The sequence below is a fragment of the Calliopsis andreniformis genome, chromosome 8 (genome assembly GCF_051401765.1).
Source record: "Calliopsis andreniformis isolate RMS-2024a chromosome 8, iyCalAndr_principal, whole genome shotgun sequence".
NCBI classification, from domain to species: domain Eukaryota; kingdom Metazoa; phylum Arthropoda; class Insecta; order Hymenoptera; family Andrenidae; genus Calliopsis; species Calliopsis andreniformis.
The window spans coordinates 1,138,994-1,155,669 of NC_135069.1; the positions used below are offsets into that span (position 1 = coordinate 1,138,994).

The window sequence follows — 16,676 nt, forward strand, 5'->3', positions numbered from 1 at the left end:
GAAAATTAAGGATCATTAGCACCGATAAATCGAGACGGAGTACCGTTTCGGCAGCTTTGACCCTTGCAGATGCTCCCGAGGGGCTGTTCCGCGATAAATTATACGAGGGCCGCGCAATCGATTGCCGTTTCTTCGATACGAGCAATGGAGCTTGTCAAACTACCACAGTATTTTGGAGCAACAAGCTATTTCATCTTCGAGGCAAGGACTGTGCAACTAAAAATCGACTATCGATGGCTTGTGCAGAACGTTAATGTCGGTAATGCGATAATTTATTGACAAACGGAAAAATCAACAGAACGTGTGACCGTCAGGTACAATAATTACATGTAACACAGTACACATCTATAGTACGAAGTCAATGCTCGCAAACTGTCTCGTGTACACGCCTCGATAACCATAAAGAACCCAGACACGCGACTGTTTCCTTTTCCTTTTCTTTTCTGTTCTTTTTTTTCTTTCTTTTCTTTTTTCTCTTACACACGCCTGACGTAATAGTAAACGGTGATATAGCGCGGACACGATCGACAGCTACCAATTTCTATGGGTAAAGAGTGGGGTACAAAGTTGATGTTAGTAAATACGCGATATGTGTGGTAACTGGTGAGCGTAAGACTAGGGTTAATAACATAATGTAAGTCGCATCGAGCATATCGTTCGTCTAATAATAGTAAATAACGTGTATTCGGATATAACGACCTATATGCTAATCTGGCTACCGTAGACTTCAAAATCCACAGGATATTATACCGATCCTCGATTCGTTTCCTGAACTGTGCCTGCGTGAAGTCCGGAGAGCATGTCCGTAATATCGTAGATTTTCCTCGCCTCGTGGATCAGCATAACGATACAATAAATACTCTGATCGCAATAATCATTAGCTAATATAATAAATACGATTCTAAGTAGAAGCTCGTCCCTGACGTTCAGCTTCGATAAATATTCAGATAGCCGTGCGTCGATAAGATCGTTGTAACTAATGTGTTGTAATTAGATTAAAAGGATTAGCAGTCTGCGGTGAAAGAGATACGGAGCAAGAGATCAATCTTGACGACGACGATTATCCGCACAGCAATTTCCATCGGAGTTTGTTGAGCAATTCGCTAGACCGTCACGACGAGTGACCTATTATGTATATTTGATATACGTATAATTGTGTATATATGTATGTATGTATGCATGAATGTACGTGAGTACATTAATATATTTATATGTTTATATATAAATATATGTATATGTATACTGGCACATTAGAAATTGGCGCGCTTCTCTCATCGAGGATGAGACCGAGGCAGGATCGGTTGGTCGCAAACCTACCACGTTGAGCCTCTACGAAGGTGACTGGGAAATCACACGATAAAATAATAAATAACGCGAGAAACGTAAAAATAGTAAGAGATTTTCACGAAATAACCACTAGGCGCACGAAACGCGGTCTCGTCGATTACGATTCAACGATAAGTACCGTTATCACCCTCAAACGGAAGGGTCTGCGGAACAAGAGACGCTCTGCGCGTCAATCTTCACCCGCCTCCATCAACCGAATGTACACGCGAATTTTCAGATTCGCGTGCTCGTCGAATCGCTTTCGCTCAACCGAATTGTTCGGGTCACATTCCAGAATCGATGGCCAGCCCGGTTCATCTAACACTGACTCCTCCTTCGGTCGATGCAAAGCGTTTGTGAGAAACGTTTCCAGTGGAAAGATCTCTAATTGCCATTGACCTCGATCATGGTCACAGAGTTCGGCTGATGCTCTTCCTCTGTCGCGGAAGACGAAGGCGACACTGTGAAGCTGCCTAAGCCGCTCTCGACTAGACTCATCAGATTATTCTGACGAACCTGCGCGAGCTTCTCAGCTCGAGCTTTCTCCTCGGCCTTCTTCTTCTCCGCAGTCGCCTGGTTCACGCTTCCGCTCTTCGTGTTCTCCAAGATAAACTGCTCGAACTTGGACAGCTGCTTCTCCGTCACGCCTTCTGGGATCTCGTTCTCTATAGGAAAACCGTGCTTGGTCACTGTTGGTTTGTACGTCTTCACTTTCGAGTGGCCCTGAATGATGAGATACATCGGGCCACGTATAGGTTTCGCTGGTTGTTTATAGTGTGAGAAGATGGGATCCGTCGTGAGACTCGGCACAGTAGTGATCTGAGGAGATGTGGTCGTCGATGCGATATCGTCCTTAATATTATTTTCCTTCTCTTTGTTCAGGACTGTACCTACAGGAGAATGATTGATTGTTTCTGGACCCTGGCTGCTCATAATGGTGACTGGCGTTGAACTCTCGATCGAAGAAAGTGTTGGGAAAAATGGCGTGGTTGTAGTCGTCAAGGTGGTTATATCTGGGATACGAGATCGATGATGATCGAAGGAGTGATCCTCAGTTCCCATCGCCTGTGCAGTTATAGAAGGTGATGGCGAATTGGTGAAAGCCACTGGGAAATCTGGCATCGGTGGAGGTCGATGGGATTGGTCCATCGGTGGTCCCATGTGATTCGTCATTGGCTTCATAGGCAGTGGCGCGTGCATATGAGTCATCGGTGGAAGCATCGACATCGAGCCTGGCAATCGGAAACCGACGCTTGGGCGCATACCGAGAAAGTGCATCATCGCGTGGTTCGGCCGAGGTTGCGGATGCATCATGGATTGAAGGGCAGCTTGGGGGGATCCAAACGCGTGGACTGGGCTAGCAGGATGTCGGGAATGAGGAGCAGGAGTTGGCTGAGGATGAAGGGATTGATGATGAGACGAAATCATTCTGTTTGGCAACACGGCAGAGGAGTGAGGAGACTCGGGAGATTGCGAATCTTCGAGGAAGATTGGGGAACTAGTCACGGAGTTGCGAACTAGTTGAGCTTGAGCTTTCAAGATCTTCTCCTTCGGCATTTCCGTTTGAGTTGTCAAATGTTCCGGTATACTCGTCGTGAAATCCAATGCCTCTGAATTTTGAGAAGTAAAGTTCAACTTCTTCTCCGAGTAATTGGTTGGCATGACCACTGCCACAGGTCCCTTTTTCGATTTGCTCGCTTCGGGGTCTAGACTGGCGGGAGAATTTGCGACAACGATGTGCATTTTCTCGGCAGACTGACTGGTCACAGATTCATCCGCTGCATTTTCCTTATTTCTATCAAAGGAGGAATTCGTAGAGGGATGAACAACGTTTACACTCGTTGGAGATAACTTCTCCGACGAAGCGGCTTCCTTTTGACCCACGACTACTTCTTCGTTCTCATTGCTCTCCCCATCAACGATAATGTTGGCATTTTGCTCGACTACAACCTCGTGATTCGACGATGCAGCGACGTGGTGGTCGATGTCATACTGATCGCGAGAGTAATCAGGCGTCTGCCAGGTTGCAGGTGTCGACGCAGGACCGTTACTGCCTGGCCACCCACCGGAGAGCGTTTGAGTGGACTGGTAAATCAAATTGGATTTCTCGAAGGAGACAGATGGAGTAGTCATAGTTTCGTATCGAGATTTCGTAGATTGCGGCGATGAAGGAGTGTACACGCTCTTTATCGTCTCAATCTGAGAAACTAGGACACCTTTGCTCGGAGTCTTCAACGAGTTTTGAGACTGTTTGGTCGGAGGCTGCGATGGCGGTTGATTATAATTCTTCGAAGGTACTGCGTAGAACGATGAGTCCTGAAGCACGGGTCCTTCCTCTGTTTGCGTACTGAACTGTTGAGTTGGCTCAACGAAGCTCACGAGCTTATCTTTCTGGACCAATGGCGGTGGTAGCATCATCGTGTATGGCTTCGTCTTTTGGTTGAAATATGGACTGGGGTAATAGCTAGCTGGCACCGCCTGTATTCTGTTTTGGTTTCTGTAATCGATGGGCCCATTCCTGAAATTCGTCGTTCGCACGATTTTTGGCGGCTCTGCACCAGTGCTACCAGTGAAGTCGTTTCTGAAGGGACCGTCTTGGCTCGGCCTTGCGAACTTTGGCCCGTCGACGAACTTTAAGAACTGATCCGGTATTTTCGGGCTCGTTTTCTTCGCGGTTACGCCAAGAACAAGAATATCACGTTTCGCAGAAGGCTCAGTTGTGTGGGAATCCAACCAGTATTGGACTCTATCGAGTACGGGAGGTACGTAATCGAAAGTCGGATTGTTCTTCAAAGGGTCCCCGCGACCAAGCGGCGTCCACTCGTCGTAATCCATTCGGGGTGAAAATACGCGCGGTTTGCTCTCATCTTGACCTGCGAACAGAAATATTTCGGTCACTCTCGTGACTCAATGGCAAACGGTAAAGTGAGTGGTCAGATGGAACGTAATAAATTCGAAGCGATCGATTACATTACCTCGTAGCTCGAACATAAATAAATGGGTAATATCTTGAATAATGACGCGCGCCACCATGATTAATTGATTCGAGCTTTATTACACGTTTCCGCCTATTACCGGACCTGTGATTCGACTGATTAATCATAGGTGGATTGCTAACGTCGCGAATCTCCAATGATTATAAATTTATCGAACACCTCGCGCATTCGAGCCTGAAACTTAGTAGAATGTGAAAACAGATGAACGTGCACGCATAGCAATTTTGCTAGTCGGCTACAAATTTTTACTGGACAATCAAAATATTCCCAAGTATCATACAAACCATCCACGCTCTTGACATCCATTTCCTTTAACACACTCGTCCAATTGTGAGAGCTTGAATTAAAATATTAGCGCTGCTCAAACTACTCGCAAATTTGATCGCATTACAATCACTTTACACAACGCAATACATCATTCATTCAATCCCAAAGTGACACTCACGAAGTAATAAACTTCGTGTTGATTACGAGAAGAAGATTTCTCTTCTCCGTATGCGTTTAAACGTAACGCACCTTGACGCATTTTGTATGCAACCGTGCTCTGTTCGCGAACATAAATGATACTCTCGTCCGCTATGGACACAGTATAGATAGTAGAAATAGAAACGTTGACTGACTCGATAATGCAGGAGAAAACGCGTGCTCTCGAGAGCCATTATCGGTAAGCTTCCACGTGGGATATGGAATGTACACGCGCAACCGCATCCCTCCTTTATTCGATACGTCACGAATGCTTCCATTCCGACGCTAGATATGCGTTTCGAAACTTTTACGAGCCTATAGACAGCTGACCATTCAAACTGTAATTTCCCTATAAACATTCGCAACAAAACACGCTTCAAGATCGTTGGAAAAAGAACGCGTCCCGCGAAATATTAGAAAATTCTGGTACCGAGGTCTTCATTTTTCCTTCCTCCAGTTTCTCGTTACGAACACGGACAGACGGGATAAATGTTTCATCGGTAAGCCGAGAGGGTCGAGGTTCGCTGGTGTCTAACGTCCCAGGGGAACGAAACGGCCTGCAGGCGCCAGTACTCGAGTCATGTCGCATAAATACATGTGTCATGCGAGGTACACAGTTGCAAAGATGCTCGATGCACGGAAACATACGTGGATAGCGAACACTGTTTAGCAACACGTTCTCTCTCTTCCTTTCTCTGTATTCCCCGTCCTAGTTAGTCGCATAAATTCTGCGATGCATATATTATTGAGAAACATTTCGTGCGAGTTTCAGATAAGAAATTATTCTGCTTTATGGGCAGATCGCCGATTGGATAACCAGTGGAAATAAGGCACTGTGTGAAAAAAGATCATCGGTTCTTCGTCTCTAGCAAATGTCGCGTAAATGCAAATGTCTCAGCGATAATCACAGACGAAACCCGTCGCGATGATACCTCGCAGGCATCGCGCGCATGCGAAAGTAAACGAAGGTACGTTGAGCTGGCTGTTTTCGAAAGAACTGCTCCATTCGTCAACGACTGAGCAAAGATTCATTAAGGTTAACAGCTTGCAGTTCGTGCCGTCGTCGAGACGAGAGGAACAAATTTTTTCCGCGTCCCGGATTTATTGTGACGAGTCTTGAACCACTGCTGCTAAGAGGTGTACCGATGTCGCTTCAATTATCATTTTGAAAATGTCTTACATTTTGCTACATTTGGGCTAAGAAAAATGCAGATGATTAATGCACTTGATTTTAGACTTCGCATAGTAATTAATATTTTAAAAGAAATTAGCTCCCTCGCGTGGATAAATTTGAAAATTTGAATATTTAAAAATTTGGATATTTCAAAATAAGTCTTTTTGTAAGTTTGTTACTGGCCATTCGATTACCGTACTCTCAGTAGATTTAACTGAGCAGTGTGAAGTTTACATAGGTAGAGTAACATCTCTGTGTCTATGTGCATGGTCAGAATCAAATGAGCCGTCTGTACAAGCATTTACCTACGTCGTATGTGTATCGACACGCGTGAGTGTTCTCTTAGCTCTGAGATGAGTTGACCTACTGACCCGACACACACGCTCAGTCAACACGTATACATGCATACACAAAATTTCTCAGCTATAGCGATATATTGTTATTAGTATTCCCTAGAACCCAAAAATATCCCTGGTTAAGTTACCGATGTTCAACTATTTCTAGATGGGGGGAACGATATATCGAATGCAGGACGAATCGCTTCGCGTGTCGAGCCAACTTCTCGATCGATAGCGCTTTCAAATTCCACCTTGCATCTATACCTTCGGGAATACGAGATCGTAGGAAATTACGTTTCCGCTCTGAAATTCCTTGCGCAAATAAAATCGCAAGCCCGCGATTGCACCTTTACGTTGTGGTTCCCCTCGAGCACCGGAAGGCGCGAACTTGCCTTCGAGTTTCCTCGATCGTGCCCGTTTCAACCTTTTCCCCTAGCTTTCTGCAATACGACGATCGAAGTATCCGCAAAGCCGACTATTCAAAGGTCTCGTTGTATAAACGCGATCTTGGATGCACTACGAGCTGCATAATCTAACATTTATACATCTACATCTACTATGTCTTCGTCCTGTCCTTTCATTTTACTACAATCATCACATCTTTAGCCTACTTCGTGGTCACATATAATTTCAACGTAATTTTACTCATACTTTTTTCCTTTCGGTCCATTAATTTATTACTATATCCTGATTAGATTAATGACGGGACATAGCTGTACTCAGTTTTTTATACTCTAACTTAGCAATACCTGTACTATTTTAAATGCAGCTAAAACATACGTACTACTACTAGTCTACTACAAATCGATAAGAGGATGGGTAATGCGACTTTATAGCGCGTGATTGTGGACTCACCGGTCTTGTTCTCGAAAGTGGATGAGACGCTCTGGCAAGACGAGTAACAGACGAATCCTGCCAAGAGTAGCCACCTACACAAATCCATCGATCCTCTTCGCATCATCTGAAACAGCAAAAATTGAATTGAGTTCCTCGATGGCTTCGTGACACAAAAAATTCTTTATTTAGAGAAACAAGTGTCGTATCTCTTAGACGCTAACCCTATCTCCATCAAAGACCTCGGTCAAGCATTAGCAAACTCAAATGGATCTTCCACGTGCTTTATAAAACGAATCCTATAATATTGAATATAATAGTATCTTATTTCTGTCGACCCATGGTCTGGAGATCTTGAAAATACGTCGAGACGGGTCACGACCTATCCGAACCGAGCCACGAATTACGTTCCCACGATCGGGACATCCACGACCTGGCATTCTTTTTCGAGAGCGTCGAGAAACCGTTCCGCTCGGTCGATACCTTTCATCGACGATCATTTGAGATACAGCTGATAACGCATCTGAATGGAGCGAGCTCGAGAAGCGGGAGATTCGATCGTGAAAATTACTATGGGACGATAGTGACTTAAGTTGGGCGATAAAACCTGTGAGCGCTCTTCTGAGCCAATACTACATGCCAGAAGATCCAGGAGCAGTTCAATTAGAATCAATTGCGAGGCTAAGATCGATGGAACAAGTAATTTCGCATTTACTAATTAGGAAAATTGCACTCCGCTATTTTGATACAGGAGCTGGGCTGGAACGAGCGTTTACCTAGTCGCGATTGATCCTACGTGCTGATAAGCGGTAGAACTAATTAGTGCTGTCACAGCGACGCTGGTTAGCATGGAAATTATCTCTGTATCCGACCGAATGAGTCATAAGGAGCACTTCAACGGCGAGGTACCTACTATTAGATTATCGACTTACCGTTTCGCAAGCTACAACGAGCAAGATTAACGAGACAAGGTGAGAAGACAGAAATTTATACACGAAACTTTGAATTGAACCTTTACACGCTGGGCTGTCGAACGTTTCCAAGAAATTAGAAACTTTATCCTGTCGATCGCGTTTGCTTCCAACTTATTAATATATTCCGCGAAAGGAGACTGACCAGGTGGGCCAGAGACATTCAAAATTCTCAGACGCGCAAATGTCCGTAAATTCGAATCCAAAACTGTCGAACGACGGTAATACTTTCACCCAAGACACGTGCAAATCACTTTGCTAACGCGCAGCCAAGGTTCACGCAACGACGAATCCACTTCGTTTACGTGTGCCTGCTGATTTCTATTTACCGATAAGAAGCTCGTAAATGGGGATCAGGAATCGCTTAAATCTCCTTCGAGTGACCCCGAGCATAATTGTCGCAGAGTTTCGTTGAGGAGGATCTGACTAATTTCTAAATCGTCGAGTCACCTCTGACTCGACCGTGTGAACTCGGTGGTCCCGAGATAGAAAGATTTCGAAGGTTCGGAAACCGAAAGGAGGTCGAACGGAGGGATGGTTGTTCGCACGGGCTTCGAAAAGCCTGCTGGCAGCGGTTTCCATCGTATTTGCACGTGGGATCGTGGCACATCGAGAGACACGTGGTAACGGTAGACGATGCTTCGGGCGCCGATCTCCTCTCTCTCTCTGGAGTAAGATTCCCAAAGAAAGAACGTGGTCGGCATGGACGAGCGAGCAAAGGATCGTCGCCTTCTGCGAGGCCGCCTCTAGATTCGGCGAGATCCGACCTTGAAGCTCGAGTCGACCTGGAGAACGGTCGTCTTAAAATTTCCCGAGGCTCGCGCATAGGCGTCGCGCCTGGAAAGTGGGGAAAATTTAGCTGAAAAATTCCAGGCGTCGTTGGAATCGATACGCTTGGTATTCAAACGAAGAGAAGGATGAAAGAAGGCTCGCTAATCGCGTAAAAGTTTCGTGAGTAAATACTTTCTCACGAACGCGTGGCAACGGAACATCTGGGTTCGTGACTCTTTCATGAATCTCCTGAAACTCAACGTTGAAAATTTATGTCAATTTTCACGATCCTTGCCTTCTACTCCCTTAAATATTTATTGCCTTCCTGGTGAGTCGTAACTCTACTTAGCTATAATTTATGAACGCACGGATAGAATGCCTGGAGGATATAGAAGGAAAACAGGAAGAGCGGAGAAAGTAGACAGAGAGAAGCCGGCAGGTCTGTCGACGCACGAGAATCAACTAGGCGGAATGTTTCTAAGCAATCGATGCGTCTCGATGGTTACGGAGACCGTCGAGCTTACGTGTAATCGTTTACCCCTTGACATAACGAATTCTCCGAGGTATATTTATGCTTTCTACTCCAGGCCGCGTGAACTCGTTCTGCCCGCTGACAATCGATGAGTAAAGTAATTATTCCAGACTTGTATGGAGTGGCTCGTCGATTGTCGAGCCCGTCTCGTAATTTCACAGGTGGAAGTGAATCATTACGGGAATGAGTTTCGACTTACCGCGTATTATTCACGGTGTAAATCGATGAGAAGAAACGAGGCTGCAACAAAAAGGGTCGAGAGCGTATGCACAAGGAGAAGCCATGTATCTTTTCTTGCCGACTGGCCATGCACAATATATAATTACCGTTTACATCGTTAGAAAGTTATCGGCGAGGCTCATGATTTGCTTCTTCTCGATCGTTTAGCTTTGAATTGGCCTTAACATTTATAGATCGAATACCATCAGCCGATGGCTTATATGCATTCACGCTCCGAACGGAACAGTGAACATACTGCTCGTTAACTAACCACGTGCTCCTCCGTGGCTAATAAAGCAACATCGATTCCGCGCGCACTTAAAGATCCTTTTATCACCGTGTCGACAGAGACCACTCAGCGACTCCATGAATTACTTTTTAGATCACGGATGTGGATAATTAACGATCGGAACGGTAACGAGGAAAGATCATCCCATTCTCTGTGATCAGTTAGACAAGGTGATTGTGGACCAAACCGTGATGGACTTCGAGGTTCGATCAAAGATACCTACAATTAACTGTACATCGAAAGAGCGAAATTGTGGCAAGCGTTTTCTGGATTTACTTTTACTTTACGTCGAGTGCAAAAAAAGCTGAACAACGTGGGAATCAAGTGGGAATCAAGTAGGAATCAAGTGGAAAGAACGGTCAGGTAAATTCGTAAGGACGCTAATTGGTAAAACGTTACTATTAAGATGCGATATAGGCGAATTAAGAGGAGTTTTATTCGGCGAGGAGGGGAGGACGAAAACCGGAGCGGGAAGAAACGGGCGGCGCGAACGGCCCTGAGATCGAGGTTGGATCGCGAGACAGCGTGGCCCCATGGTTTCACTTTATCTCTCTCCTGCGGACCACACAAGATTATCGTGCGCGTGTGAACACGCATGTAAACGCGTGCAAAATCTCCGACGCGTACGTGTGTGGAAGAGTATCGACGCACAGCGACGGGATCCAGACTACGCTGATGGGAATTAATGATCGACGTTAACCGTCAACTTGCGCCGCGGGTTTCCGGGAAACGAAACCCTTGCGCATCGAACGAAAGTGGTCATTCGGTATCTTTCGATTCGAAGATCACAAATTATCGAGGTTAATAGCGGAGTAAAAAAGTTACACGTTAAAACAGTTATTCCTGCAGGATGCATTAATCAATTCAATTTTCCACATTCGCGTCACTCGTTGGCGTTATCTCGTGGAAAACCGAATAACAAGAAATTGAAGAGTGATATCAGCTGGAAGATCGCAGGGAGAATAATTCGATGGCACCCTATCGGTGGATCGATCGGAAGCAATTGTTATTTTCATCGATTGGAGAAACCTTTAACGAGACATCGATGAGAGGGCCACGAGGGGAGACGTGTCCCCGAAACGAAACCGGCCTATATTAGCTAAGAAGGCGTATTACGTATGCAGGCCGTTCGGTCTCGCAACCGCTCCTCTTCTCGCGTGCGATGAAATTTTCATCGTGGCTGGGGATACGTGGCTGGGCCTTACGGGATACGCTCATGCGAAACCGTACCGATACGCAGTCCCACGAATGTTCATCGTTCGGGCTAACGCAGCATAGCGCGAGCAATAAAAGCCTGCAAAAGCGAGAAAAAGTAGTCGGTCCGCAGGTCTTGGACTCGACCCGCCAAGACGCCGAGATAAGCCCGACAGTTTCATCCGAGGAATCGATTCTCGACTTGTTACTACTTAACCTAACCGCTATTGTAACGCTCAAAGGAACTCAAAGGAAAAGGTCGACACTATTTCCTTTCTTCCTTCATTAAGCTACCCCTTTAACTATCAAACTGAAAAGAAACAAGGTTTTCGAGAAAATTTAAACATCCTCAGCTCAGCTTCGCGTCTCCATCTAGGTTACGATGCTCGTAAAACGACAAAAGGTACTGCAATTTTTACGATCGCAATACTGGAAACGTTTTCCGTTTTATTGTGTAAATTTCGCAGACTTAACATTCGTTTTAATCGCAACTTTTCCCATTCCGCATCACTATTCCCTGGCTAATCCTTTTTGGGTTATTTGAGCATACCATAGATATAAAGCGCGGCAATAAAATTTCAATTTCCGAAGGAAATCTCAGGTGACGTTAGCTCGGAGATACATGAGTAGAAGCAAAGGAAGCGTATAAATGCAGATACCCGCGACGCGCATACTTTCACGTTCAAGTGAATTTTAGAGGATTGCGTAACGTTTAAGGTGCGTGTGTTTACCAATTTTGCTACGATCAGAGGAAAGCATTCACGCCTCGAAGGACTTCAGGCGAAAGAATTTAGCAAATTCGTACAGTTCGCAGGGATTCCTGTACTTCTGTCGGAGTCGTGTCCCGAATAGAGGTCACACGATTTACATGTGTTCGCTTCTTACATCGATGAGAATTTCTCCAGTTCTTTTCTAGGTGGTCTTCCACCTGATTGGAGAAATGACGAAAGTTATGGGCTCCCGTGAGCGGCATCAATCCCATGAAATAAATTACGGCAACGAGACAGAGATGCGCGTTAAGAAATCGTATATGTGCGCACCATCATTTTCTCTTTAAACCTGCACTCTATTTCATCGACTATTGCGATTCAATAACTTCGGTTTTATCGCAGATTGCATACAAACGTTGCGATCATTGCGGAAACCATTGGCGTTTCACCAGACGAATGCACTTTGCACTCGGGTGTTCCAGGTCAAAAAGGGAGCTCGGTTAAACGAGTTGACCAATCGTTTCAGCGAAGTAACAAGTTGGGAGAGTAGCCAACTATTTCGAATCTCTATAATTTACTGCACCTTGTCGAGTGCCTTCCTTAGCGTTACCACTGCGGAAAAAACGACCACGGGTGACGAGGAAGATTTGCAAGGGACTTGGAATTTTGCCATAAATAATATAAGGGCAACGCGTCTCTATATTTTTGTCGATGCGGCTGCCCCACTCGACCCGTGCCTCTCACAAAAATCGATCGATGCACTCGATGACCTCTCGACCGGATATTTACCGATTCTCGTGAAATGTTCGAGTCTTTCGTACGAGCTGGATATATCCTGTGTCCCTGATCACTGCCTCGCAGCTACGTGCTCGCTAATTACTCTGTCGAAGAAGACAGAGGCCAGCACTCCCACGGAAACCGAAAACTCGAATGAAAACGTCGCGCGACCTCGCGTTCTCACCTCCGTGTCTCATCTGCCTCCACTACAGCCATCTCGGTTCACTCGAGAATTCATTAAAAATGCATTTAGCGAGAATAAAGTACAGCTGCATCAAAATTGCACGCCACACGTACCAGTGGCTTCGTACATAATATGTGTAACGTTCCCTTTCTATTTTCGTAGGTAAATTCGATGAAATATTCGTACGATGCGAATGTCCTGAAATGATATTTCCATAGCCTGTTGGAGCAACCACCATTCCAGTCGGGAAAACCCACAGAGAGAAATAAAAGCGTTGGGAAGCAGCCCGCGAAAAATGAAGCTCGGGTAATTTCAAGCGTTTTTAACCTGCTCTCGCGTAATCTTCGTACCCATGGTAATAACAGTATCCAGTGGCCTTAATAGTGGCCGGATTCGCCGCGAGAATTTTGACTCTTCCGCGTTATCGCGAACGTCAAGAGGGTATTTAATTGAAAGGCAAGTTCCAATCGCCTCGCGAGAAAAAAAGCATGTCCTTCCTCTCGACTCAACTTCCTCATGGATTTATGAATGCTGTTCGGCGCAAAGGGACCATGCGCGTTTCCTGGTTGTAAAGGGAGATATATGAACCTTATGGGACATCGTACATTCAACCGAGAACATAGTATCTGTACATGCACGTATTATGCTTCATTCTACTGAGAAAATACAAAGCTATCTCAAAGCTATCTCGCACAGATTGAAAATTTCATTTTGTGCGACAGTATGTACTGGCAAAACCAACGTTCATCTTCTTCCATTACAGTGCACAAAAACGAAATCGCGGTAGCGTATTTCTGCTTTTATATAAATACCGAAGTATTGTTCGAAATCGTTCCAAAAGTTGCAAAATGAGTGTACGATCGGGAGAATGCATCAAGAAAATCGATAGGAAGAACAGAGTGTATCCTGCAGGCAACGAGAAACGAAAGTTTGGCACTCTTCCTGAATGCCGATGAAACAGATGCAATATCGTGCGCGCGAAGAGTTGGGGCGGATTGGATACAAGGAGAGTATTGCGGAATAGAGGGAAAAAGGTGGCGACCCAGTTCGAATAGTTTCTATATATGTTATCCGTGAACGTCGTTTAGGCTGATCCGCATGAAAGAGCTGATTTTAGTAAAAGCTTGCCATGTTGACGTCACAGTTTGTGTCGCGAGTCGTATTCGACATAAAAGAAACTTTCGCGTATTGTGAAAAGCTGCGACGCGCCTTCACCTCAACAACGTTTCCCCGCGGTACAGATTGCGAGCAAACTTGCACGATGAACAGTCGGGCGTAAAAAAAGAGTCGGAAATCGCGAGCCCGCGGAAATTTGTACGCGCCCTTTGTCATGCAATCGAAAAGCCTTTTGACATCGACTCCTGTGGATAACGTTCCTGTCAATCTAAACCAACAGCGAGTGTACGCGTTCGAGTGATTAATGCCAATCAAGAGGCGATTCCGCGATCTGAATTCGAGATCGCGTTAACTCGAGAAATCAATAGGTACCCACAAACCGAAAGCGATTAGGGATACGCAGGAACAGAACCGCAAGTCGTGAATGGCTGTGTAATCCTTCATAAGCTACTCTATTTTGCGCTAACATTTCTAGGACTGAGTTTGCAATTTTTTGAGAATCATAATCAATCCAATTGCCCGCTAAATTAATTCACCCTTAATAATTATGCGAATAGAAGCTACTCCTAGATATAAGCGCAATACCGTGCTTAACGAAAAACATGCATTAAAGCGTTAATCGAACGTACACGAAGATGCACTTAAATTAAGTGCACCCTGGTTTCCGTGACAGCTGGTAAATGATCTTTAACACGAACTACTTTAACACGAATACACTCCTGACAAGAGACCCGCATGTCATGGGACAGACAATTCAGAATGTCGATTTTCCGCGACCCGTTCCTCGTCGTTTCTTTACCCACTCTCACCTAGCACTTCTTGCCTGCAAATCACTCGTGCAATCAATGCTTCTAACAAAGTGTCTTGCTTTTGTTTCACAGCTTTCACCGAAACCATTACCGAAGCTAATACTGTTCGACATGCTCTATCAATACGCAGAGGAAGTTGAAAAGCAAACGAGAGTAGAAAAAAGTATGAAAACTCACCGTGGCCGTGGTAAATTGCTTCCCTCGTAACAGCGATCCCTTTTTTCGCCACTCGATGACGGCAGTTTCTCGACGCGTTCTACACCGTGAGCATAATTTCCTCTTCTATCTTCTCCTCCGTTTGATTCTACTCTGAAGGGTCGTGAGAGGACCGCAAGGGGTGGAGAGACTTTTCAGGGAAATTTGCCTTGATGGAAAGGTGACGAGAGGTCGCGTGATGGTGGAGGATCGACGAGGTGGATCGATCGATCGATGATCGAGGCGTGACGTTGTCCAGGAATTGCGTAAAGGTGCGATGATCTCGGTGAATCTGGTTGGCGAAAGCTCCGGTTTGCTCGGAGCACAGTGGAGAACTGAGCGAAGTGCCGGCCGGTCGAGCAGCCAGGCGGGCTTTTCCAACCGGCTTAACCAATCGCGACTTCTCTCTTGTCCCACGTGCCTCTTTCTCTCTCTTTCTCCTTTCCATCACCCTCCTCGGCTCTGATCTCGCACTCTCCATGGAGCTATCGCTGGCAGGTTCAACTACATCCCCCGTAGATACATACCCCCGCAGCTTGACTATCCACCGAAGACTTGGCAGTTTCACGGGGCGACGGCGTAGATAAACTTTCCTGGAAAATTGATAGTTTTCCGTTATTTCTTGCGCGTTCTCGGCAGTCTAGTTTCACTCTTGGAAAAAATAAGATAGGAAATTCGAGAAGTTGCTCCACCCTAGTTGCCAGCCAATTTTTCTTTTTCCCCTTACTTTTCCAATTTTCTTTTTCCAGCCACAGCCCGGAGTAATATCGATCGAGTTGGAAAAGAAAAGGGATTGCAGGAGGCTGATGTATACTCGCACGATTTGCCGTCTTTGAAAGGAAAAGAAAACGCGTAAACGTTTTCGAGAGGCGAGCGCTTAATGCTCGTTTATTCTCGCGAGAATTCTTCGAAGATGTGCCACATTGACAAATACGCGCATCCAAGGCGACGCAATGTAGCCTCGTTCACCGTTAATGGACAAGATATGTTTTTAAATCTAAACTTTCAAAGCACTCTACTTTAACGTCTGCGACTATTCCTCTGAGTAAAATACGACTCCTCCCAATGTGCATTACCCTTCAAACAGGAAACTCGATTTATTATAGAGACCATGCTTACGATAAAGAAGATAGGATACTGGGACGAAATTATAATTTGCATCAATCAGTTTCAGATGTAGCAACTTCTACCGAAAGAAATTTCCAGCTGGTTCTCTGTTACAGACAGGTGGAGTACGCATGGTAGACGGAACATGAAATTGCGTAAGACCGAACGAAAAGAAGGTTCGAGCGAGTGGGGTTTACGAATTGGCACGACCGAAAAGAAGAGGCCGATAAGAGAGAGAAAATGGAAACGAAGCTCAAGCCGTGTCTACTTGGTGTGTGCGCCAAGCTGACATCGAACAAAACGTGATCGAGGCCTTACTTTCGAAGTTGCCTGCAGAGTATTCAGTCAATCGGGCTGCATGTGCTCCAGTCGCTTTCCTAACGACGAGACATGCTTTTACCGACGATCATACTTTTATGTGCGCGTGACGTGCCGTTTTCATTGACGCATTACCGAACCCTGTCTGTCGAACGACGACGACATAGACCCATCCAGGAGATCGGGATCGCTGACGCGCGAGAAAGGATAAAATATTACTGAAATCAGGAAAATCCATTCCATTAGCAGAGAGAGTTCCGGCTATTTATTCCCGTCAAGACAGAGTTCGTTTTCGTTTCAACGTTGCGCGTTACGAAATCTGGAACGAAAGTTAAACACATCGTCTGAAAA

At 45.4% G+C, this 16,676-nt stretch overlaps 1 protein-coding gene across 1 annotated transcript; it reads right to left on the reverse strand.

Annotated features, from left to right (window-relative positions):
• Positions 1 to 1,709: 1,709 nt before the first annotated feature.
• On the reverse strand, positions 1,710 to 15,222 carry LOC143182440 (uncharacterized). The gene is made up of 3 exons (XM_076383424.1): positions 14,883 to 15,222; positions 7,155 to 7,260; positions 1,710 to 4,199 (listed from the first exon to the last, which is right to left on the reverse strand). Exons 2-3 carry the CDS (start codon positions 7,258 to 7,260, stop codon positions 1,711 to 1,713), a joined length of 2,595 nt encoding a protein of 864 aa, XP_076239539.1. The 5' UTR covers positions 14,883 to 15,222; the 3' UTR covers position 1,710.
• Between the last annotated feature and the right edge of the window lie 1,454 nt (positions 15,223 to 16,676).